Genomic DNA, 27,035 nt, shown 5'->3' on the forward strand with positions numbered 1-27,035 from the left:
GAAAAAGATCAATGGCAAACCATGAAACCGGTAAATAACCTTGCCCTTTTCGTTTCGCACACTCTGTTTTGAGCATGAAAATTAAATGAACTTGATTTAAAATGCAATTCTTGACTTATTTAAACAGTATATAATAAGATTTATTATTCTGTCTCTATTTTTGAAATTACATTTTTCAATGTTATATGTTGTGTTTTTTTCCTCATTTTTTCATAATTTGTATTTTTTTCTCTGTTTTCTATGGTATTTGTGGTATGAGCAAAAATCTGAATGTGTGTTTTGTTTTTCTTCGTATCTGACAGACTTATAATTTTAAAGTTGTTAATAATTTTTATTAAATAAATTGTATGTGTAATGAATGAAATGTTCAACTAATGTTATGTTTTTGTCTTTCAATTGGAATAGTATAGTCAATTTGGTTTGGAAATACTTATATTTCTTTTTTTCATTGAATAATTGTTAATTTTTATCTCTGCCATTTTATTATTTCTCTTGCTTTCTTCTTTAAATCCATTCATGAAATGATTTAATGGCAATAGCCGTTTGTTTTATACAATTCAAATGATTTTGGTTTGTAATTCGCATTTGTGTTTTTTTTTAACTTTTTCTCAAAATACTCTAAATTATGTCCAACAGATTAATTTATGGGAAGAATTTGTTGTTTTCTCTTATTTGTTGTCGGTTTGTCCATTGTATACTGTTGAAATTTGACAACTTGCGCATTTTCTTTTTTTTTTTGTTTGGAACAAAGTCACAATCTTGCATCGTTGTTTTGTGGATATATATATATAATCAATGTCATTTTCATTTCCAATGATATATTTGGCTATAATAATTTATCTTAAGCGTTTTCATTTTGATGCTGCGTGATATTTGTTTGTTGTTACTGTTTACATTCCCAATTTCATTTCTCAACATTCATACACTCAATCTAAATATTCATTTTTTAATATTATATGCAAAATGCAAACTGATCGACCGACGGTTTTGCGTGTGTGTATATATATTTTAATGTATTGATAAATATTCGGTGTTTTATTGATCTAGGTCATGTCTATTGCCGTTTTATGTTCACTGTGATTCGAAGCTCCATCGTTCATCTCATTTTTAATTGATATTTCTTGTATGGGTGTGTGATTTTGTTGTTTATTTTATGTTTAAAAACTTCTTTTTAATTTTATAATAATTATTCACAATGAAATTAATTTTGTCCTAAATACAGCATTGCAAATGAACCATTTGGCGGTTGAAATTTCTTTTGGTTTTTCTTCTCTTTCTTCTTCTTCTTCTTCCGTTTTGACCATGTTTGCGTCCATTTATTTTCAAATTGACTTATCTACATCTATATAAACATTTAACAACGATATAATTGTTAAGAATCGTAAATATGTTTTTTTTTTGCAATTCGTTTAGGTAATGGTTTCGGATTATTAAGGGTTTTCTTTCTATCTCGAACGAGATCTCAATTTATTTTCTCAGTTCTTGGATAAACATTTTTTTAAAGGTCGAACTGGTGGGAGTAACAATATTCTGTATTATACTGCAGAGCTGCGACTCACAGCATGTTCGCACAAATTCAAAAGTGTGCCAAATGTGAGCGGTGATGCATCAACAAGAGTCAAGTTCACTCATTCGAGTGTGGCCCTTGGGCACATTTTTGATGCTGTGACCATTTCGTGCTCTTCAACTGTGTTTATTGTTCAGAATATTGTTGCTGTCAGCAATTCTATTACATCAACTTATCAGCTATAGGTGTTTTTTTTTAAATTGGAATAGAAGTGACTAAATGTGATATATGAACTAAACGTTTATTAATCATAATTCAAACTAAATATCATGCTCAAAAGTAAGTTTTGCTATGATTTCGATTGCGACGAAACTTAAGTCATTTACACATCTTCTTGTTATCATATAATTCCAAATTAGCAGGGAGTCACATTTTAGTTTTATACAATTTTCACTAAATGAACAAAAAAGCAGATACTGTTTCTCAGAGCAGTGAGGAAGCGCTCTGAGGAGCACACTTCTACACTCCAAGAAACAGTCTGTGTAAAAAACAAATAAATTAAAGTGCATCAAGTAATTAAGAAGTACGTGCTAGTGCATGAAATAGTGTGGTGCATATACGAATAGAAGTGAATATAATTGTGTATTTTGAAAATCGAAATAAAAATGTGCACACATTAACATAGAAAGATTAATACTATTAGAACTTTTTTTCCAATTTGCGAGCAATCATACATATCACAATTCGACGAAATGATGCAATTTAAGGACATGACTTTGTTAGGGCTTGAGTTCGATGGAATACTTAACATTTTGTTTGTTTGTTTAAACTACACATTGAATATTGCAACAGAATTTCTTTTAAAAATTAAAACGAACGAAAAATGAACCGAAAAGAATTGACAAAATGCACAAGTGTTTGTGAAAGCGTCAACTCTTGCTAAATAGACAATTATATCGAAATACACTAGAATAGAAAATAAATCAGAAAAGTCTTCATAATTAATTATCTAAATGTTATAATCTAAGTGTTTATTATTAATTGTTCTATCTCATCCTATTTTCACACAAATAATTTGATATTTATTCATTCAAATTAATTTCGTTCTTTTTAACTATTGGTTTTATTGTCATAAATCAGCAATTTTAAGGTAGCAAGTATGTGGCCGGTTCTAGTACCGTTTTTTCACAATTATGCCCTTATATAGTACAAATTTCGTTTGAATTATATAGATTAATTTCTCAAACATGCTCACACACACATACACATATCGAGCACACATGGTGCACATGATTTCACTATTGATTATGGAGAAGAACATTCTATTGCTTTATGTTTGGTTTGCGTATTTGATGTGACTGAAAATGACTAATTAAATATTATAAGTACATAGTCGATGTCGGTGCATTTCAATTTTCTGACATTCACTCATTAGAGCGTAAAAGTGAAGGGATGAACTTGAGATTTTAATCGTCCAAATTAACCTTTTCACCTTTAGTTAATTTAATTCACTAAATGAATGTGGAAAAAATCTGGATAAAATTCGTACCAACATTTCCGAAATTTGCATTAAAATTCCCGAAAATCGTACCAAATTTATCCTCAGAATATGGATTGAGTAAAACCACCTTGTAAACTCGATGTGTGACGTATGTGGTCGATGTGTGATAAATTTCGACTAATTTTTATAAGTGGCTTTTATTCATTTTGTTTCCACTATTATACATTTTATGTCGTGGCTTCATCTCATTTTGCTATCATTATATTACATGTTATTACGCTGTTTAGTCTAATCCATTCGTGCTTTTCGCGATATTTATTGTCGACACAGCCTTTGAGAGTGAGTTCTCTCAAAAAAACTAAACAAACTAATTATTTGTAATTATAATAATTTTCTTATGTCATAAAACTAGAATTAAAACTAATTATCTTAACCTTATGAATAGTATGGCCATAATCATTTCATTATAAATAATTTCTTTAAATAAATCATAATATAAGATACTTAAATGTAAATTAAGCTTAAGCTTCAATTCGAACTTGTCTTCTTTCGATGGAATAATTGTTTCAACATCATACAGTCTAAATGCATGGATGAGTAAGTTTCAAGTTCGAATTGATGGAAATTCCAATGTCGTATATTGTCCGAATGCTTTCAAATCTGTCATAAATCAGTTGAAACTCACTGACAAACGATAGTGAAGTATTTCGGATTTGATACGACTGAATATAACTGAAAGGCAGAATTTGAGCTAAAAAAACAGTATTCCAATGCCCCGAACAAAAGCCTTATCACTCTAGTTAAAAGTATATATTCTTCTTAAGCCTATAATTCCACATTCCCGACCAATCTCGATTTAACCGATCCGAAAAATTTACTTATGAGAATAACAAATTCATCATTTTCAATCTCAAAAATAAACACAAAATTATGATCTACCGATTCAGTTCATTTGAAAATTATACTCAATATTTAAACGAAAATGTCTGACTTAAAGGTATCTTAATGCTAAAATTCTTACATCTTAAGTTCTATCGAGGATAGATTTTATTATTGATTTATTGTCATGTCGTCACTATTTACCGCCAATTGATTTTCCATTTGCTATATTTACATTTTGTTTTACTTTGCATTACGGGAAAGTGAGCATCGTTTTGAAGAATTTTATTTATAATTACAGCTTTAACTTGAAATAACCTTAACGCCTAAGTTTGACATAATGTCAATTGAATTGAATAGTAGGTTTTTTTAATTATTATTTTTACACTTGTAGAATAAGGAAATTATTATTTAATTTATAAAAATTATAGCGGCCAGAATGAGAGCAGAGTTAGAAAGATTGATGGAAGAGAAGCATAAAAGACATGGATTACAGAGACTGTTTCTCAGAGCAATATATGTGAGGAGGAGACGGAGGACGGGAGGAAATATTTAAAGTTAAAAAATATCGAAAATTTTAATTTTATTATTAATTTGAATTTTTTTAAACTTTTAATATTTTGCTCCACTCATCAGTGCCTCCTTCTGCTCCTCAAAGTGCCCCTCCTTCTCATATATTGCTCTGAAAAAAATATCTGTTGAATTAAAAATGCAAAGCCATTTCGAACGTTAGTAAAAGTTTTATTTGAACATAAAACATCTGCGGTGGATAGTAAACAAAAACAAAATACTTTGATGTTTAATTTACCGAGAAGAGAAATGAATTTTGAAAATATCAATAAAATAAGTAAGTTTTTACTAGCTTTTTCGCTAACAGTATCGGTGTATTTTATTGATTAAAAATGAAAAGTTGTGTCTTTTGAAAAGTTTAGTAGAAAGTTTCGCCACCACTGAAAAGAAGGCTTCTACTTTTCATGCTCTATTTTATTCAAAACCCTTACTTTGTCAACTCTTTGAAAACTTAGGTTCTAAAAAACGCTGACTCCGTCTTGCTCCGTGAAAGTTTCGTAGTGGAAATGAAGTTACGAAAAAAATTTAATACCTTTGAAATGATTTAGATGAAAAATAACATAGAAAGCTTATTGAATTGAAACAAATGATAAATGTAAATATAGAATTTCTGAAATTTCGCAGTGATTTCTTGAAACCAATGCTACTGAAGCCAATCTCTTACGAACCGATGATTTAATCAAAATATATATATGTAGAACGCAATTTTCAGGAAAACTTACAAGAGCCTTAATCAAGAATTAATATCATATATTATCTATATACACGTACGCGTAATCATACTATGCATTAATTTGAACCTCTTCTTTTACTTTTGTTTTAATATGTTGCAATGTTTGGAAAAAGTACAGAAATATTCACCCAAGCCGTCCATGGCAATGCAAATTAAAATTCTGAAATTTTTCACTGATTATACTATGCTAACGTTGTAATTCAGCAAGCACTTTCGGATAGTGCATAGTGATGCTATGCCATATTTTGGTATTTTATAGCAAAACGAATATGTATGGCAAGGCTTCAATCATATTTCTATTCAATTATCATACATTGATATGATGATGACTTATGTTTATTTGACTAGAATGTGCGTTATTTATTTATTTATCTTCAACAAATGGAAAACACTGAACATTACAATAAATGAATTACAATTCAACAGCGAAGTGTGTTGTGTCTACAACAAAAATTAAAATATCTCTGGTGCATTTAAATAACAATGAAAGTGTTGAAAATATATATGTGCATAAGATATGACTGACAGATTGTGGTGCTATACAACGAAATAAATGAGAATTTTTTCAAAATAAACTAGATTTGTGCATTGTGCAAATTTTCAATTCAGTGCAATTTTTACCCTATTGTTGTTTCTGGGACATATCTCTTTTTATATTTGGCTCTCGATTTAATTACAATATTTTTTGAACGAAACATGGTCTACAAATGTCACTTGTTTATTCCAAAAAACCTAACTAAATTTATGTGAATGAAGAATGAGAACATGCAAATCAGGGCTATGCTCCGTCTGATGTTCTAATTGAAGTAATTAAATACCTTTCAAGAAACGTCTATTTTTCAGTAAATATATTTAATCTGTTTTCATGTTTTATATATATAATACTTTTTTTTTCTAAAGAAATATTTACAAAACAAATAGTTATTTGATAACAGTAAATAAAATTCTCATTTGTTTATGGCCCAAAAATGAATACAAATTTTTTCACCGATTTGGATATTGTTTAGTATGATCTGTCGTCTGTCGTGCCGTGCATGTACTTATCTCTGGCTTCTGGTTGAACTGGTTCTTCGACCATCGATGCGGCACTTGATGCAAATGGATTGTTTGCCACATGACCAACTGCACCGTAATTTGCACCCGCATTAATATTAATTTGAGTGGTTGGATCAGCCGACTCATTCTAATAAATATGAAATTAAAACCGAAATGCGCACAATATGGTTACAATCATCATGATGAAGGACTTTTTTGTTTGAAGAGAAGCAAAAAAAAATATGATAGAAAAATACATACAAATGCAGTTTCAGCAGTTGGATAACCGACTTTGGATGGACTCCATACAGTTTGCTCTTGAGCGGGCGGTTCGGCCCAAGGTTGTAATTCTCCTGACGCAAACACACCGTAGAATGTTATACCAAACAAATGCACCAATGCAGCAATTGTAAACACAACCGACCATCCGTCTCCATCCTAGAAACAAATATAGACGATTTTTCAAAACACTATTCATAAAACTTTGGCAGCATAATAACGTGAGCTGAAAAATACTGATGAAATAAATGATTTTTTTCTAGTAAAATCACCATTATAGCAAAAATGATCGAATCGAAATCTTAACGCCGAAAAACACCCACACTAGTAACAAGTGCATTTTTTGACGTTGCAAATCTCTCTACCGTGAACAATATAATGGTAGCTTAAAGAATTCGATTTAACTTGATTGAATGAGGTGCATTCGTGCCGAACGAATGTAAAGCGTTGGCATCGAAACCGAATGCTGTCCACATTTTTTGGGGGAGTTTTTTTTTCTTTTGCAAAATTATATGCGGCAATAGAATAGTATAATATTATATAGTAGTGATATGATATCAAAGTGTCGCAAAAAAACATTCCATGTGATTTATTTTTAAACAGACACTGTTTTTCGGAGAAATATATGTAAAAAATCCACGTACAAAAATTTGAAAAAATCACCAAAAATGTCGATTTTGTATGGGAGCCATACTTTTATGGTATCGTAATGTCGTGAAACTTTGCGCAGGCTATTTAATTCGTAATAAAATAACATTCTGAAAATTTTTACAAATTCCAAAAAAAACAGTGAAAATTTGGTATGGGATGTACTATGCTCTCAATGCGCATTTCTTTAAACTTGTTGGGATTATGTATTTTGGTGAGAAAATAAGATTCACAAGTTTTCACGATGAAAGTTTTATCAGTTTCATGATATTTTGTTTCTCACTGAGTAGGAACTTTGAGCTCCTTAGAGCGCTTCTCCTCTGAAAAACCGTCTCTGATTTTAAGCAAATTATAAATGATTTTGATGAATAAACACTTACTTTGGTCAAATAGTCGATAGCGAACGGACAACATAGGCCAGCAAATGTACCAATGCCATTCGATAATCCCATCAATATGCTAGCGTACTTTGGCGCAATATCCAAATGATTCACATTATAACCAGATATGGCAAAACCACTGAATGCAACACCAAATGTTAGAGCGGTCATCGCACCTTTCTAAATTGCGCAACACAAACGAATTTAATATGGTATTTGCAATCATTTAATGATTGAAATATTCATGCTTACCGCTGTACTTGCGCGTGCAACGACTAAAAAGAATAAACCTTCCATGCCAAAGCCTCCACAATTGAAAAGTTTTCTAGAATCGAATAAAAGGAAAGAATACAATAAGTTAGAACGAGGACGTAATATTTGTTGTGTGTCATTGTTTTTTTGCTCTCGAACTTACCTAACACTTGTTGTTGACATAGCGCCAGTTTTGCGTAGGTGATCGGCTAGTACTCCACCAAAAGGAACTATCATTGTCATTACCAAATGTGGTAATGCGCTAACTAAACCCGCCTCTGACGTATTGTAGCCAAATCTTTTTTCCATAAATTTACTTTGATACAGCACTAACATATAGAAATTCCATGATCGACAAAAATTGGCAACAATAATTGCATAAACGGGCATTGACTTCGCGATATCTTCAAATGTAAGGTAAATGTAAGGTATGTGAGATAAATGTAAGGTTATGGTATTTACCTTCAAATGGAGTAGAAGATATTGTGGGCATTGTGTGGCTCGTATTTTCGCCAAGTGATTTTTCTATGTATTTCATTTCTGGTATTGTGATTGTTGGATGTACACGGGGCCGTTCAAAAACTAACCAAAGCCAACCGCAATACCAAACGATGCCAGCAATTGAATAGAAATAAAATGGAGCTTTCCAACTGATATATTGCGCAAGAAATCCAGATATGGGCATACCAATCACAATTCCAGCATACGAACCACAAAAGGCAATGGTCGCCAATCGAGATCGTTCTGTCAACAAAAATAAGTAATGTGAATTACATGGTTCATATACATTTACACTGTTTTACACGCATACCTGCTGGCGGTGCCCAAAAACGCCAAATACCATGACACGCTGGATACGCTACACCCTGTTAATAGTAAAAAAAGGTATGAACACATTTCTCTATTACTTTTTAAGTCAAGAATTCAATCGCGGTGTGTACTTACTTCTACCAAACCTTGCATAATTCGAATCGTTATCAACATGGGAAGATTCTCTAATACACCCGGAACAGTCATATTCAATAGTGCTGATGTTATAATGGCCACACCAAAGATGCGATTTGCTGGGAAAAACGATGCTAAAAAACCGCCTCTTTTGATCGGATGCAAATAAATGATTATTGAATAATTTTGTGAATTTTCGGTACAGAAAAAAAAACATTTCTTTTAACTTGAACAAAAAAAAATTTTGCGTCTACTAACGCAAAGGTACTAACGGAATTTGGGTCACCAAATACCCCCAGAAGAATGATGAATCAACCATGCCCTCTGTGGCAGCGTCCCAGTGTACCATTCCTCCTCTCTGGAAAATAAAATGCGATTCAATATCGTCATCATCATCGAAGAAGATAGGAGAAAAAAACATGGTACACACAGAGAAAAAATGTGGTATTTTTAAATCAATTTTGGTAGATTTAATATAAAATCAACCAACAACGAATTAAATTTACCATTTTTTACATCTCTGAGGCATATTTTTCAAAAGAGACTATTAGTAGAGTGTCACTTACGTTCTATAGTGACAATGTATTTGAACGCGACTCGATTTAAGAAGCGCCATCTCTATCTCGCCAGGAGCTCATATATTTTTTTCTTGCAAACAAAATTTTAAAATTGCATAAATTGAATAAGTTTTGCAATAGTAATAACGAAAATAATTAATAGAATTTATTATAAATAAAAAAAAATGAAAAAACACACAAATATTTTATATTATATGGTTCTCGTATTATGAGGTAGCTTTGCCTTGTAGACCATGTAGAGATGGTTACGTGGAGAAAATATGTATTTGTCAAACATTTATATCTGTCAAAAGAAACAACGTAAACAACACGAAGTGAAGCTATTCTGGTGAATCATATAATATAAGATATTTGAGTGTTTTTTCAATTTTTTTATTTATTATAAATTCTATTAATTATTTTCGTTATTATTATTGCAAAACTTATTCAATTTATACAATTTTGCAAGAAAAAAATATTTGCAAGAAAAAAATATATGAGAACCTGGCGTGAAAGAGATGGCGCTTCTTAAATCGAGTCGCGTTGAAAGCCGACTGTAAGTGATACTCGCTATTAGTTGAATAAGTTTTAACAATTGCTTCATTACATTCACAAAATTCATGGGCTAGCATCACCTGTAGTTTCGAAAAGTTGGTAAAATACCACATTTTTTCTTTCTGGGTATGCGCTAGTGAGCATGAATTGAGTTAATGAGTGTAAAACTACGGACACGAAGTGATACAAGACCTCTTCTGTGACTGGTACACTGTTTTTGCTTATAATTAATCATCTCAATCAATAAGATAAGATGAAAATCTTAAAAATTTCTAGATGAATTTCGGAAAAATCATGCAGGTATGGCTCCCATACAAAAATTCAATTTTTTGTGGTTTTTTTTAAAGAAACTGTGTCAAACATTTATTGTATCTTAAAACTAACATCGGATTCGGTTTTCTCGTGCCAAAAAGATCCCCAAATCAATATATTTGAGCTAGGGGATAACCGTGAATTGCAGATCGAATAATTTATAATAATAAACGCTATTTCTCTCTAGTTTTCACTAATTCTGCTAGTATTTCTACTAGTTTGTTCTAATACTGCTATTTTTTGCTAATTTTTCTAGTACGTCAAAAATATCGCATTCGTCAGATTGACAGCATGATCGAATAACTGAAATGTGTTTACGTAAATGTTTCAAGTTGACACTTTCAACGTGTATATTTGAAGCAGGCACTAGCGTATACGTTTTCAGTAAGAAATCTGTCATCAAATCTACATTTCCGATTGCAATTCGTAAATTGTAGTTAATACAGATGAAACGTGCTTGGTTACGTGCCATTGAATATATGTTTGTTTAAAAATGAGAAAAAGCGTATTTAACTACATATTTTGATACATTTTAGTTCAACACTATTCAATTCATTTGTTTTGTGAATTTTATTTCAATTAATTATTTCAATATATTCAAGAATAAATGCTTACTAAAGTATATACGTGTACAGTGCTACTTCTGCTATTTATTGCTAATTTTGCTATTTTCTTCATGTAAATTTCCCTATTTTTTTGCTAATGTGCTAATTCTAATTCGCATGGATATCCCCTAGTATTTGAGTGTTTAAGTATACACAAAGTATGACTTGGACGAAAATTGGACTCTTTTTCATGGGTATCACTTCAGACATGAAAGGTTTGTCCATCAACCAAAAATGATGAATCTAAAGATTTCTTTTCTTCGCGACCCTCAATCATCGTGTACGGCGGACAACGACATGCGTACGGCGGACAACGTACCAAGTGGAACAGACCTACAACAACCATGCTAAAAATGGCTTGATTCGGGTTCTCTGGGCTCGAAAACGTCCAGAAAACATTTTTTTGGAGTGTCGTAAATTTTGACCCATTTTGACACTAAGTGTGCGGAAAAGTAAAAGTATTTATCATTCAAAATAATTGGAATGATAAAAATAAAATAATTTTTTTTATATTTATATCTGAAAAAATTCATTTGATTTTTCGAGTGAATCCTTCTATCGTGAATTAAACGTTCGTTGTTTTGTTATGATAGTCGCAGGGTTGGACAAATTTACAAGCAATGACAACTGGCTCACTTTTTGGCATTGTTCTTTACAATACAAAACTAACATTGAATCTTTCACTTTTGACATTTTTCACTATTTTTTGATGTTTCGCATTTGATTCCTGTTGTTGTTTTTTGATTACTTTATCTGGAGCGTTGCTGCCACAAAATAGAAATAAAATAACAGAGCTAAATATATGAAGCGAGATATTTGACTGACAAAATATCCCCAGAAAAATGATGAATCAACTATACCCTCTGTGACAGCGTCCCAGTATTGCAATCCTCCACTCTGGAAAATAAAATGCGATTCAATATCGTCATCATGATCATCATCGAAGAAGATAGGAGAGAAAAAAAAACACGGCATGCGCTAGTGAGCATGAATTGAGTTGATGAGTATTCAAGTGTAACACTGCTTCAAATGAGCGATTCACAATTTGATTTTTGGATTAATAGACTGCTGCTATGGGCTAAATAGAATACAATAAAGAGGATTTCCAATTCATAAACAAAATTATGAAAGGCAACCGGCACTCGGGGTATTGTTCACATTCGAATAATAATAATATCAGCAGACGTCATCAATTCAAATACATCAACAACAATTTCACATTTTACACATTCACCCGATCTAGTCATACACACATTTCACATAAGATTTTGATGCAGAAATTCCATATTATTATTATTATTATTTTTTCTGCATAAAACATGAATTATGTCATAATCTGTGTGTATAGCCAAAGCGTATTTGGATGTGTATGTGTGACGGGTATTGGGTTGCGATGAAAGCAAGCAAACATTGTTCCATTTAATACTTTCCGCATATTCCAGATTCGACGACGTCGATTGCGGATATAACAGCAGCATTTACCATCCATAACACATATACAATGCACACCAAATACGTATAAAAGCTGCTCCATTTCCTGATTCCCTGAGCCAGATTGTGAAAGGAAAAACTACAGAACAACAACAATGTGCTGGCAAACAGGAAACAAGGGCTGGGGACATCATCATCAACCAAATGACTTTTTACATGGAATAACTCATCTCTTTCTCTCTCTCTCTTCCCTTTTTTTATTCGAAACATTATAATGTACATTTGACGGTTGGGCTCGATTTATCGAATTCGAACGAACCATTTACAACAAGAAAAAAAGGCTCCTTTAGGAAGTCGAATGAAATGAGACAAATGACATATTTCTGGAGTATAAGGAACATTATTCAACCATGAAATAAAATTTTCGCATTGTGAGTATATTTCAAATGAACGCCATTTTCACTTTTCTCTTGCTTTCTCTTTCGAAATTTGAAATGAAAAGTTTGTGAAAAATGTCAATTCTTAAAGAACGTAAAAGAACAAAAATTATTAACAAATTTCAACTTAAAAACATAAAAAAATAAAAAAACAAGTAATGAAAGGAACTAATCTTCTTTCGTCGACCGCGAAAATGGTCTATTCAATCGTTTTTCTAACAAAATGTTCATTTTTGAATACTGCATGCAGCTACTTTTTGAAGAAGAAGACAAAAAACGTTCTATTCCAAGTTTCCAACTTTTTGGCTTCTTTATTAATTTCGTCATGGCTTTTGAGCACGTAAATTAAGACATTTAATTTGTTACGCTTTTTGATTTTTGTTACAAACAAATGCCGTTTGCTGTCAAAGTTAAATTTCCTATGCAACCGAATATTGTATTCATATTTTATATTTTACAATAAAACAGCCCCTCATCAACCCAGATCTAACATTTTTTTTTTGTATAATACGGTTGATGTATATGATACAGAAGACATGCTCTCGTTTTGGCATGAACGGCATATGATTTTGCAATGGGAGAAAAGAATGGAATCGTCTATTGAAAAAGCAAAAGTGAAATGAGGAAAAAAAGTGGGCGCTGTGCACGAAGAAAGAGAAGAATGCATTAAATGAAGAGTTTTAATGCATATTACCGACGTATTCATATCTGTGTTTACAGCTCACCGCCCCTGATTCCATTCAACAAGCATGCTGATGACAAAAACGAACCAACCAATATTAACGTGGAATGCTGCTTGACTCGGCACAGCGACGGGCATAACCATGACGATTATCGATGTATTTTATGATGAAAGGGAAATTTTATCATTTCAGTTTTTCAACTTAGAAATATTTCATACATCAGATCATCGATTTTAACAAAAAGATAGGCCACAGACTCTTTATTTGGCATTTTGAATGGATGAATAGACAAGAGAGAATCATACATGAGAATAGACGACATTGATAAAGTCTAATCAAAGATTTTTTATCTTTTGGCTTTTGTTTTAAAATGTTTTGAACACGATAGAAATATTAATTACTAATTTTAAGATAAAAAAGGTTTTCCGTTTTTCAAATAGATTTTGAATAGAATTAATTTTTTTGCATTGTATCAAAAGTCATGGAATACTGAAAAATACTTACTTCCTTTTCTGTATTATTCTTTCCATATAGTTCGGATTTAGCAGCGCTTAGATTACATTTCATACCGAATGAGATAATAAAACCCATCATAGCCATAAATGCGACGGTGTAACGAGCACTCAAGTTCAAACATTGAGCGCGACAATACTTATCGACGTGTCGTAACGGTGGTCGTTCGATTTCATCAAACGAAGTTGGTGAATCCATATCACCATTAACATTATCGTATCCATGTTTGGGCTGATTAAACTGATCGAATTTTTCTAATCTGAAAACGAAAAAATATAAAAGAGAATTTATTAATGAGTCTTTACAATGATTTCAATTGTATCCGATTCAATTGTATCAATGATTTCAATTGTATCATAAATAAATTAAATCAGATTTTCACATGAAAACAAGATAAATGATCAAAATAAATGAATGACAGTTATGAGCATTACGAATAGCTTCAAATATCAAAAATAAAGTGAAAAAAAAAGAGAATGGAATCGAACAAATTTATCGTGAATTTGATATTAAAAATTGGTTGGAAAATGAATACCGCCACTTTTTATGAGCTGCTAAAAAAATACGAATTGAAAACTGAAACAATTGGAATTTCAATTTGGTGGAAATTATCAAATGACATTGTTGAATGAGCATATATTCATCGCAATCGAAAATTTAGCGAGTCTGCAAGTGTCGTCCGAAACGCAACACGAAACGATAATTAAATTTAAATAACAAATTAATTTAGTCAAGTGGCAACTGAATGATATATATATCCGAGGAAGAAGAAAAAATAGAATCGCAGAAGTGTTGAAATGAAATGATGAAGATGCTCTTTCAAATCGAATAACGTGTACGCTTTAAGAAATATGCTCAACGAGCATCGTGCAAACGTAATTACATTGTATGAGTGTCTTATGAGCCGCATCGTTTCGCGACACAACTTCTTTGCTCAATAACAATAAGATTCATCAAAAGCTGAAGCACGTTCTGTGTTGAATGAAACCACTTGATGTCATTTCCTTATGTTCGTTCATGTGTTTTGGTGTTCATGGGCAAATCAGCACCACCAATATGATGCTACGCATCTCATTTTGCATTTTTACTGAAGAAAAAAAGAAACTGAGCTCGATTTAATCGAGTAAAGTGGTGAAATTTGATGTTTTTCTCTAACAAAATGGATCAATTGTAGAAGAAAAAACCATTTAAAGTGTGTTCTTGAAGCGTTTGTATTCTCTATTCAACAACTGAATTTCAAAGAAAATGCCACTCAACCAACACTTTCGACAAAAACGCGACAAAAAACGCAATTTTTTCGTCATCACTGCTGTTCGGATTTTTTTTTTCCATATTGATTTTCCCGAATAAATAAAAGAAATAACTTCATCTCGCATTTCGGCACTACAACAATATGGCAGAAAAAGAAGATTATTAAAATTGTGTGCCAACATTATAAAACAAGCATCACTAAAATGCGTTGATCGTGATATTGAATGAAAATCATCTGATAACATCAAGCGTCCATTGATGCACCCTTTGTTTACTTATTTAAATGTAATCATTTAAATTTGCGTTCGTACATTGTGAACGGGACCAAGGTACGGCATTTATTTATATTTATCGTTTAATAATGATCTTCTCGACCCAACTGATTAAATATTTGATTGAACAGCGTATACACATTTTATCCAAATTCACTTTCGGCCCGAGAAAATTACATGTCGATTCTCTCGATTGAAGAAAGATGCATAATATTTTTTCGAAACGGGTAAATCCCAAAATTACTGTTGTAATCGTCAACAACAATTTAAACAAAAAACAGATACATTATTGCTGAGAGTTTTATTGAATCCATGCAAATATTTATTTTGTGTTCAGTGAAATTGTAATTAATGTATTTTCTATACACAGAATACGCGCCACAGAATACACTCGATGGATGATGAAAGTTTGAGATTTATTATATAAATTGAAACGAAGACCTTTTTTGAGCTGATTTTTTGCCTTGTTTCTTGTTTGATTTTATTCGGTTTTCAAAGTTATGCGAAGACCTGTCTGCGAATTTCACTCAAGTACTTTTTGAACATGGTCCGTTTCTAACAAAATCGTCTTTAAGCATCTAAATAAAGTGGATTAGCCAAAAAACCCATCTGAATACATAATAATAGGACTGCTTAGCTCCAATTACTCGCCATTATCACCATTTAAAATCTTCACATCAAATTGTTGACGGGATTATAAAATCATTACCATGCTATGAAAAGCAACTGAAAAAACTGCTTCTAAGGCGAATGCTGTTGTAATAGGAAGCAACAGTAAATGACAATCATTTATAAACTCATACTCATCAAGCGCCGTTTGAATGTATAAACTAAAACCATTGTGTATCAGAGAGAAAGGGGTGACGAACATTTTTCAGGCCGATTATTATTAGCGATGTATTTTGCTTGATTTTAATGAACACCAGATTTAAATATAATATCCATTTCGTATTGCACTGAGATAAAGTCATAACAGCATTGTATGCTACCACTCTCTCTCCCCTTTCGAATTTCGAATGCGCCCTGTGTGTGAATCACACATTCTCCCATGTTTAATATTGCATAAACCAACTGATGATATCGTTGTGTATAAAATATACACTTACGGGTTCCACCCTAGTGAGAGAGCAATATATTCATTTGGACGATATGGTGCTGATGGTATTGGTGGCAGTTGATGTGTGTCATTTCAAAGTGAGAACATACAACGCACGTAAATTAAGTTTAAAAGGAATGCAAGGGTTCCCATTTGTACGGTATCTTCCGTTATTAAATACCAGCTCTAATAACTAGGTATACATTCATATTAAATAGAACATTTTATGCTATCAATTTATGGCATAATCTTCGCAACCATTCAGTTTGCAGATAATAATGCAATGATTTTTTTTCTATTTATAATTCGGTTGTCGATTTATTCAAATGTTCATTGAAAAGTAAGATTTTGATCGAAATTCAATTTGTTCCATTTATCTGTATCGTAATTAAGTTCCTCGACTAAATCGAAATTACATCCCCAATTATGAATGGCACGTGTATGAATACAGTTGTTCATGCTATACACCTGTGCGTTTGCATTGAAATGCTTTTTGTTAAAAAAAAACTGATTTTGTTCGCTGCTGCAGTCGGCATCAAAAATCGATTCGAAACAATTACTTTCAATTTGCTGAAAAAATGTTTCTTTCAACAATAATGATTATAATAAATGTGTCATTATTACTGTCAGTCTAATGCATATGTATAATATCGATAACAATGTTCTAGGCTTAACGACTATTACGATGAAATATTCGTTCGGCTTAATTTTGCCATTTACCATGGAATGTTGTTCATTTTTCACTTGCACCACCCCCAAATACTCTCATGTCAAAATTGAGCGTATATCGTACACATGTTAAATTTAAAATCAACTCCAACCACTTTTCAAGTGCTTCGCCAAACGACAAATGATCAAAAAGCATTTCACAAATGAATCACAACCTCAAACGCAATGTAGACAAAAACCGAAGGGAATGCAGAGACGCAAAACAAAAAAAATTGTGATGTACATAATCATAAATAATATGTAATGACATTACGTTGGAATATACAATAAATGTGGCTTCAGTCTGCTAGAAATGGTGGTAACTACTGGTTTTTTGTTGACAAGCATGGTGTTCAATCATTGGAATTGTCTTTGAACATAGTATTTTGCTGAAGTTGTTTTGTGGTTTTTTTTCATTAGTGAGCGCCTGTGGTCGCCGCAGTGGGCAACAGGCGTTCAATACGCAGACATGCAAAAATATTGTCGACCGCACATTCTCTAGATTTTAGAGCCAAACTTTCCAATTATAATTCGATTAAATTTGATAAATGAGTTTTCGGCGCGTGCTGGTCGGTTTTAATAATAAAGTTTTAAATTAATTTTTTTTTCTATCGAAAAGTATGTATGTGCTGACTAAAATCAAAAATAGACATTCTATGTAGAAAAAAATGCTGTGCTTTCAAAAATGTTAGATTTGATGATAATTATGGGCTTTGTTCAAAATTCGCATTTAAATTTAAAAAAAAATGGCATTGAATTTCATTTGCTATAGGCTTTGAAGCGTCCAACAATTTTTTTCAGCATTTCATTGTTTGTTTCTCTATTGCATCAACAAAATCATTTAAATAACTTGAAACCGTACAAATTTTGTGGTTAAATTGTCATTGGAATATAAACAAATGTTCAAAACATTGAGAATTGGTTTCCGCTTAAGAAATTTTCTTTGGCTTCTGTTCCGTCCATTCGCAATTTTTTTCTGCTTCGCTTTTTATACACTGTCTTCACGCAAGACGGATTTTTGGATCCATTGTCAGATGAGCATGATTGGTGAATCAACAGACTCCATAAATCACGGCAAATATGATGACAATGAATTATAACTTTATTATAGCGTGTTCTATGGCATTTGGGGGGGGAAGAATGTCGTTTGAGCAGCATCGAGTATTTTTTTTATATATGGCCTTTTCGAAGTTTCCTAATAATCAACAACCGTTAACATTGAATTCAAAACGTTTCGTTCCATCAAATTCATCAATATTTTTGTGCAGAATTTAAAAAAGCAACCGATTTTCATTTAATTTTTTCGAAAAAACATATTAACTTTTGAGCGGATGCCAAAATGGTTGGTCTTTTGTTTTTCAACAAAAGTTAATTGGTACCATATTTTTTAAGGTTTCACCCATTCGATGGAAATACATTCACTTTTTGATCTAATCATCGAAAAAAGGACGAAACTAATTAATTTATTCATTATGAAAATCAGACAAAAAAGTATTTTCTACGCCACATGGAAAATGGGAAATAATGGCCGTATCGAAACGACACCCCACGCTTTTAAACGATGAACACTTGTGCTCATGATGTGAGAAAAAGGACCAGCATTGTACGGATTCATTTCTTATCGCATCGCACCATTTGACTCATGTAACATTTTATTATGGATTTATTATGGAGCAACAGAGAGAGAGAGAGAGAGAGAGAGAGAGCAGGAAAACAACCAAATTACCATATACAATACATAATACAATACGATTTCAGAAAATATTTTTATCTCTCTTGTTCATTTAACGTAATAATAGAATGGTATGAACGGTGTGACGATGAATAAGAGGCGTCATTTCTACAAAACGACTGAACAAATTGACGATTTTCATTCAATTTATATGGTTTTTGTGTGGGTGTGTGTCGTTTTCAATTAAATTCAGATTGAAAACTGACTTTCGCATTGCTATCAATTTCTTATGATTTAACGTTGCCAACATGTGAATCGTCATAATATAAAGCAATAAGTGGCGAATTGCAATTTATAACACTCATATATCAAAGCGACGCACACGACACACGAACACGTGAATAGCATATTAGCAACAACACGGTTCTTTAAATCTAACCAAAAATATCTTCCTTTTTTCGGTAAATCACGGCACATAAGATTCGATATGATTTGAACGTATAAAATTTTATGGCTGTGTACTCATCATTCGTGTGGGCATGAGGCTTAAATCAAAAAGTGATACGAAATGGCAGAAAATCCGATAAAATCGACCGTACTTTTTACATTCAGCGAAACTATCGCTGTGATGATGATGACGTACCATTGATTTTACTATACATCCATTATATGAAAGATTTCGGAGCGGAGCACATCATTTATAGAAATCAATTGAAGCGGAAATTCAATCAGGAAAATAAATCATATCAGATTGCGATCAATGAAAGGATTTATATACGTTCGTCATTTGGACGTGTATCAATGCAGCTTGTTTTGAATAAAAAGATTCCCATTTACGTAAATTGTGATGTTCTGGGCAGGGCGTAACAGAGGAAATGATATTATAAAAGATCTTCAAAGCGAAAACAGTTTCATTTGGAATGGCAACGATATTTTTGCATTTGAAAAGCATGCTTACGCTTTTCCGTCATAAAAAGGTGTTGAGGCAATTAGCTTGATAATGATTTTTACTTCAAACTTAAGGGAGTTAAGGGTTTTTATTAAATAAATTATTCAATGTTTTCCCATGCCAACGGACAATCATGTACGGCAATGTCGGCGTGTCTTGAAGTGTATTTTGTACAAGTGACGACGTATTGTGGGATATACATATAAGTATAAACACGATTTGAATTCCCTGTGGACGAAATGAATATTGTATTTGAACGTGGTTTTGTAAAAGCAATCGAAAATAAAACGAACGAAACAACCTGTTGAACATCACCTTTGTGGTTGTTTGGTTTTTCTATTTCATGCTTGTTGTGTGCATACTTGAAATCGATTCGAATCGAAATGAAAATGTGCGACAGACAGGTGGTTGTACATCGTTTAAATGTTAAGTGTTTATTACACAGAGGGACAAATTTAAATTATGAATGGGAGTCATTTGTTTTGATACGAGAAATTAATTTCAAATAAAATTGAGCAAAAATGTTTTGCATTTTTATTTCTTCTTATTGTTGAATAGCAATTTCGATTAAAAGTGCAAATATGATTTGTGCCTTTTGTTTTCACAAACAAAATCGATAGTGATACCGTCACCGCCACAGCCGTTTTCAAACCAAAGTCGATTTCTTGATCTCTGTTTTTATAAATGGGTGATAAACACAACATCATATCAGTTTCCAATTGATTGGCTTAGAGTAAAATGGTGCGGATTAAATTTCATGTTGTAATTCCCAACCAAATCACTTTTATCGGAAGTGGGAAAAAAGATTTGTAAACACACGCATTACGGCTAGATTCTAAGCAAAGCTTCGAAACATTCATAATTGAACCGCGTGTCATCTATTCAGCGTAAATTGTGCACTTGATGATTGAACCACTTATTTTCTCAAATGCCCTACATTTTCGCATCAATTCAAACGTTCAGATAATATATTAAGAACAAAGTGAAATAAAAACATACAAAAATTGTTTGGGCACAAAATCGCTTCGGTTTATTGAACGCTTGAATGGCACCAAGCATCAAATCACTGCGATTAAACGAAAAAAAAAAATCGGTTGCAAATACCATGGAATTGTTTTTTAAAAAAGATATGTTGTCTGCTTTTCCCAGTGGATCTCTTTACTGCATAAACACATAATAATCATGTATTAAGTGGGAGAAAACCGAAGGCGAACAAAAAAAAATACATAAAGAGAAAGAAAGAGAGAGCGGGGGTGGGAAAGATAGAAAGAAAGTATAAACATCACCGTTGAAATCAGTGAGTTTATTAAAGTGCATGAAACCAAAAAAATGTATCGAAAACCGTCGAGAAAATCGATGTGTGTGATGCCAAAGATTCGTGATATCAGTGGCGACGACCCGATGAAGGGAGCGTAGAAAAGACATGAACGTTGAAATAAAACTACGAAAAAGAGAAATAAATGGAAGAAAAAAACAACAACACAAACAATCGAAATGGAAAATAGGGGAGATTCAGTGCTGTGTGTGTATATCTGTGTATATGTTATTTGTTCTGCGTGCTTAGGCCAACTGAATGGGATGAGAGCAGTAAAAGCAATCAACCGAATTGGCAGGATTTTATTTTCGATATTGAATTTTTCTGTCTGTGAAATGTAGAAAAGGATGTTTGTTTGTTGCGTTTCGCAGTCTTTGCTGATGTTGTATTGGTGGAATGCAAACAAACAAACGTCACTATGGTTTATAAAGTGAATGAAACCAATATAATATATATATCTGTACATTTGATCAGTTCATCTTTTTGGATTCATGGCAACGGTATGGATAAAAACACACGCACCATCCCAAATAATATCCCAAAGTAGAGTAGCAAACTATGAAATAATTTTCTTCATCGAAACGTTTATCACTGTTTAATCATGATGCGTCAATATAGCCAGAGTTCAACGTTAATATATCTAGTAGTGTCAACAAGCTGCTTCCTCACAAATAAAAATAACGTCGATAGATTCATGAGCGTTGATGAAACCGTATTCCACGTATTGATGGTGTTTGCTTCCGTCAGCCTCAAGCAATATTTCGACAATATTGCCAGAATTTTAATAGATACATTCGAAAGATGGGCAAACAATTTTGGTACTTCAAGACCGACCGATTCATTTCGATTCGGATTGTTTTATATTCACACATATAGAAAAGATAGTTTAAGAACATTATCCGTCAGTCGAACACAGTACACACAGTACAGTGTCATCATCATATGAAAAGTGCTACTTCAAACAAACCAAATATGAACAAACCATCATTAAAAATATTCGTGGCTTACGTTTGGTTTATGAGCGCCGATTTTGTATAACAAACGCATAATCCGAAATGATGGTAAAACCGATTTTCCACGATTTAACAAAACGCCACACTTCCCAAATAAACATCAGCTTAAACATACAAATCGCATGGTGACATTCGTTTGATTTCGAATTGTATTCAACATTTTTTTCATTCGGAATGCCGTTAAAATGTGAAAAATGGCGTTGATTGAAAATCTAAAACGATTTTCATGAATAGATAAATAGAAAAAAAAAAAGTCAAATTCATTATGTTCAAGTGTAAATGTTATTGTTAGAATGAGTGGACATAAAACAGCAGGCAACCGCAAGAGATCATCATTTGATGACGACTCTCACTGCAGTAAGTGATAGCACTCGAACCAAGTTTTTAGATAAAAACTGAAGAAAATGTACTCTTTAACAAATTACAAACGGCATCACACAGGAATGTGGTTGTTTCAAAACTCAGCGTGATCATTAACAAATTTCAAAGTGAAATGTGTCATAGAAAATTTATAACAAAGATTCTTGAAAATGCATTTTCCGCCCATAACGATGAATAAATTTGCTGTGCTTAGCACAAAATACCATGGAGTCGGGTACATCAAGGGATGTTGAACACTGTTCACTTCATTCGCTCGCTTGCTGTGTACGCACCCGACGTGAGTACTGCTTTTATTTTTATGCTCTCAAATTTACAAATTATTATATTACACGATGATGACTTATACAAAACGTTGATGATGACAACAAAAGTAAGTCGTCTAGTCTTTTTCCAGCATTTCGTATACAGCAGCAGCATTAACAGAAGACGAGAAAAAAAAGAACTTTGTAAATCTGTCACACAGTTTCTATCATGCCACAAAACGTAAAGTACATGATTTACCGACAACAAACTTAGATCGGTTTGGGAATATAATCCGATTTTGTGCTGTACACATCACAAAAGATACCAGAGAAACAGGCACGCCATAAAAATCATCTGAAATTTTTGATAATACTATTAAGCGCATTTTGCCATATAATCATCATTTAATAAAACATAAATGAGGGGATTCACAATTCACACTGTTACAATTCGGTTTATACGCACACAATTTGCCTGATGCGAAATGAAATTCAAAACTTAGCACAGAAAATGCTGTCAATTCAAAATCAAACAATTGAATTCGAAGCTGCCATTTCTCAACCGATATGAGTGGAAAGTATCTATTGTTTTGATTTTTGCTTCTAGGTAAAAAAGAACTTTTAATTGGATCCGAAATACTGTGCAATTTTCCGAATCACATCCAAGACAGTTGCGAATGAGTTCAGTTACACTGTAACGTGATGTGATGATCTCAATCCCTCTCCCCATTTAAACAAACAATAACATTTTGCAGTAAAAGTAGTTTGACTATTGACGGCAAAACCATTAACGTGATTAAAATTCGAACGGATTTGTTGGCACAACAAACAAAACACATTGAATGCCAAAGAATACAATTGTTCATGCAAAAGTTCATCCTACTAAAAGTAAAAACTTCGTATCAAGAGTGCAAAAATGATACAAATTGAATGGATACGTAATGTATTCGGTTAAATTTAAAACACTGGTCAATGACATCAGTTTCTCGATAATGTAGATTATCATTATGCCCATTCGTTTCAAACCTTGCTTCTTTTTGGACGATCTATCTTTTTTTTCACGCTCACAAACGATAATAAATTGATATCATGGCAAATCACATAACAATTTCTTTATTTTCTTTTTTTTCTCATGGCATATGCATTGAATAAATAAAAACCCATTTAATCAAATCAATGAAGGAAAACCAGTCGTGAGAATAGCATTAAGTTATCAAAATATATGAGCTGCAATCAACTCTTCTCGTTCAATTGTGAATAAAGCCGTACTCAAAGTGGGAAAAAAGAGAAAATAATGTTTTCCGTCTTAACACAATTCTCTCATTTCACAGTAATTTTTCATCGGTTATCGCTTTTTTTCTCTATCTACACAAATCTCTGTGTATGTGGTGACATTTTTTTTGTTGTCGAACACATTTCATTCTGAGGCTAGCATGTCAGATGTTTCCTTAGCCGATCACGGAAAAACATGATACCCAATTTTTTGTGCCTTTGTTGTTAAAACTTTTTTTTTCCTCCTCCGCATTTTTCCATCCGATTCTTTTTATATATTATTGCCCCTTGTATGAGAAGAAATGGGGTGTATTAAGAAAGTTTTTTTTGCTTTGCTTTTTTTTCAATCAGTGAAAATTTCTGACTAAAATGTAGCGAACGACATTTGAAGAAGAAAAATTAGAATGGTTAATGTAACAAATGTTGGAATAATGAAAATAAATCCAGAATTCAACAATTGTACTCCAGCACGTATCATATCAAAGTGATAGAAGTACAAACTTTCAAAGTAGCTGATTGCGATTGATGATTCAATAATAATTAATCCAATTTGATACAAATATAAAGTGGGTTTATTTACAAGAAAAAACAACATTTATTGGTTTGTTGAAGAAAGAAAAGAAGCGAGAGTGAGAAAAGTAAGTGGCAACAGGTCATTTCAATCACATCCAAAAACAGAAATTGACTGATTTTGTTCTTTCTTTTCATGACTAACAATGAAAATCGAAAACGAAAATGCGTTTTTATTTGTTCAGTGTTATTGTTCCGAATTAACTCGAATGGCACGTGGAACGTGCCATTTCGACAAATGCTAGTATTTGCTACTTATATCAAATAAATAAAAATATCTTTTCACTTCAGACGTCAATCATAAAAAAAAATGATTGTTCCAAAGGCGATGATGTAATGCGATTGCATAGAAGAAAAAAACTCGTGTAAGACTTGACGTTCATTCGGTACCATTGACGGATGAAAAGTAAATTCGAAAAAGATTGCTTCACATTTATTATTTTCGATTGTTAAATCTACAAAACGCAGACATTCAAATCGTGAATTTGGATGTTCACGGTTTTCACTATCAATCGGTAGCAAAAACGAGTAATTGAAATCCATTAATTATCAAATAAGAATGTCGCAGCTTAAATAGGATATTAAAATACAACAAAACAGTGTGTAAATTTGATGCTAAGCTTAAGATAAGGAGCGCGCGAATGAATGAAAGAAGAAAAAAGTCTCCGATTTCGATGGGTTGTTGGTGTGACCAAAGTCGATAAAACCTTATTCAAATATTAGCCGAGCATTTCAAGTGTATTTAACGTTCACACTTTGTGTACGGAATGCTCCAAAGAAATGAAAAAGAAGGTAAAATCGAGGATTTAACGCGAATCGCTCGAATTTAGCAAAATCTTCAGTTGAATGTCCCTTTTGTACTGCGGACGACAATTTATCTGTGTGCCCCGTTTTTTTTTTTTTTTTGAATTGCACGCTTATCAGCCGTAGTGCAATGAAAATAAAACGACGGAAATTGTTTGAAACAACGACACTGCCAATGGGAGAATTATTCAGTTATTTAGATAAACGATCTTGATGCCATTTCAGTTCAGTTTGTCTTCATTGTTTCACCTTCATAGTTTTTTTTGTCGAAGGGAAACATCACACTGCCAACAGCTACACAAAATGACATTTTACGCTTAGTTGGGATTGAGTTTTTCTATCCCATTTTTTTCTTATCGCTTACTTGTTAATTGAAATAATAGAAATGCTCATTATTAGATCTCATTATTATCTGATGCATAAAATCGGAACAAAATCCCGGAATGAAAGTTTTCTAATTTTAAAAGTTACGGCAACACTGTCAATTAATGTCAAGGCTGAAGATAATTGAAAATGATTTATGGATTCAACGAATGATTATGCTGCCAGTGCAGCTACACATTGAAATACATTAATGACTGACTCTTTCACATATTTTCTATTTTAAATCCATTTAGAGATTATTTGGATTTGACTATTCTGGGTTCGAGTTTTCCGGTCTTGTGTCATTAATTACTTTTGCAATGTGTTGTATGGAAAATTATCGAGAAAATTCCAATATTTCAGAAATATGTGTTGTCGCACCATAGAAAAGTTTCTCGGATGAACATGTTTTTGTATCATTTTTGGTTGAAATAGCGAATTCTTTTCACCAATAGTAATCTTCCTATTCACCAACATTAATCCACTCGGGGTTCAGTTATATTTAAGTCTATTCCTATATGAGGAATTTTTCACATATTTTGAGATGGAGACATTTCTTGAAAAACTTGAAACGATCCCATTTGAAGGGATGTAAAATCCTTTGAGAAGATTGGTATCCGCAAAGTATCTCACAAAAAAGCACCATATTTTCGCTTTCAAATTGATAATTTAATGTTCACGTTTCACATCTAAATCAGTGTTTTTTTTTTGAAGAAGATAAGGTCTTGACTCACTTTTGTTGTTGCCGCTGTAGTTCTGACCTTCGAGTAGTCGTACTTTGAGCAGACGTACTTTTTTGGGGAGTCGGCCCACTTGATTGTATTTCACTTGTTTCTTTTGCCATTTTCTTCAATGTCACAGCCAAAAATATTTTTTTAATTTCTTTTCAAATAAGATCGATTTGAAGGAATAGATTCGGATTCGTTGGCCACAAAAATTCAAATAATTTTAACTTAATTTCACACGGTCTTATTCCCAAGATAACTTTCTCGTGCTTCTTTCAGACTTTTAACTGGCTAATATATGCGGTACATGTGGCATTTGACAGAGATAAGTCTCGACCTGTCAAACGGTCAAGTGCGAAGATAAGAAGAATTGTGAAATCTGCGAGCGAAGCACGCGCATTTAAATGTTAAATGTGAAAAGAAGATTAACGAAATCAAAATCTAACACAAGTTTCAAAATCAACAGATTTTAAATGTTTAGTGAAATTGTGCTCCTTACTTTAAAAAACAAACCAACCTACATAACCTAACCCGTTCCCGATGTTATTTAAATCTGAATCACTCACATATTTTAACATGT

The 27,035-nt window shown here is 32.4% G+C and overlaps 1 protein-coding gene across 1 annotated transcript; it reads right to left on the bottom strand.

The window, feature by feature from the left end:
• Window positions 1–110: 110 nt before the first annotated feature.
• LOC116341320 (vesicular glutamate transporter 1) lies at window positions 111–26,589 on the bottom strand. Its single transcript, XM_031768297.1, has 11 exons — window positions 26,465–26,589; window positions 13,814–14,081; window positions 9,002–9,087; window positions 8,730–8,877; window positions 8,596–8,650; window positions 8,247–8,528; window positions 7,948–8,188; window positions 7,785–7,857; window positions 7,533–7,712; window positions 6,487–6,663; window positions 111–6,373 (listed from the first exon to the last, which is right to left on the bottom strand). The coding sequence occupies exons 1-11, from the start codon at window positions 26,572–26,574 to the stop codon at window positions 6,194–6,196; spliced, it is 1,800 nt and encodes a 599-aa protein (XP_031624157.1). The 5' UTR covers window positions 26,575–26,589; the 3' UTR covers window positions 111–6,193.
• Window positions 26,590–27,035: the final 446 nt, after the last annotated feature.

Source organism: Contarinia nasturtii, unplaced genomic scaffold (assembly GCF_009176525.2).
Source record: "Contarinia nasturtii isolate CC-2019 unplaced genomic scaffold, AAFC_CNas_1.1 Cnas_scaffold_695, whole genome shotgun sequence".
NCBI lineage: Eukaryota > Metazoa > Arthropoda > Insecta > Diptera > Cecidomyiidae > Contarinia > Contarinia nasturtii.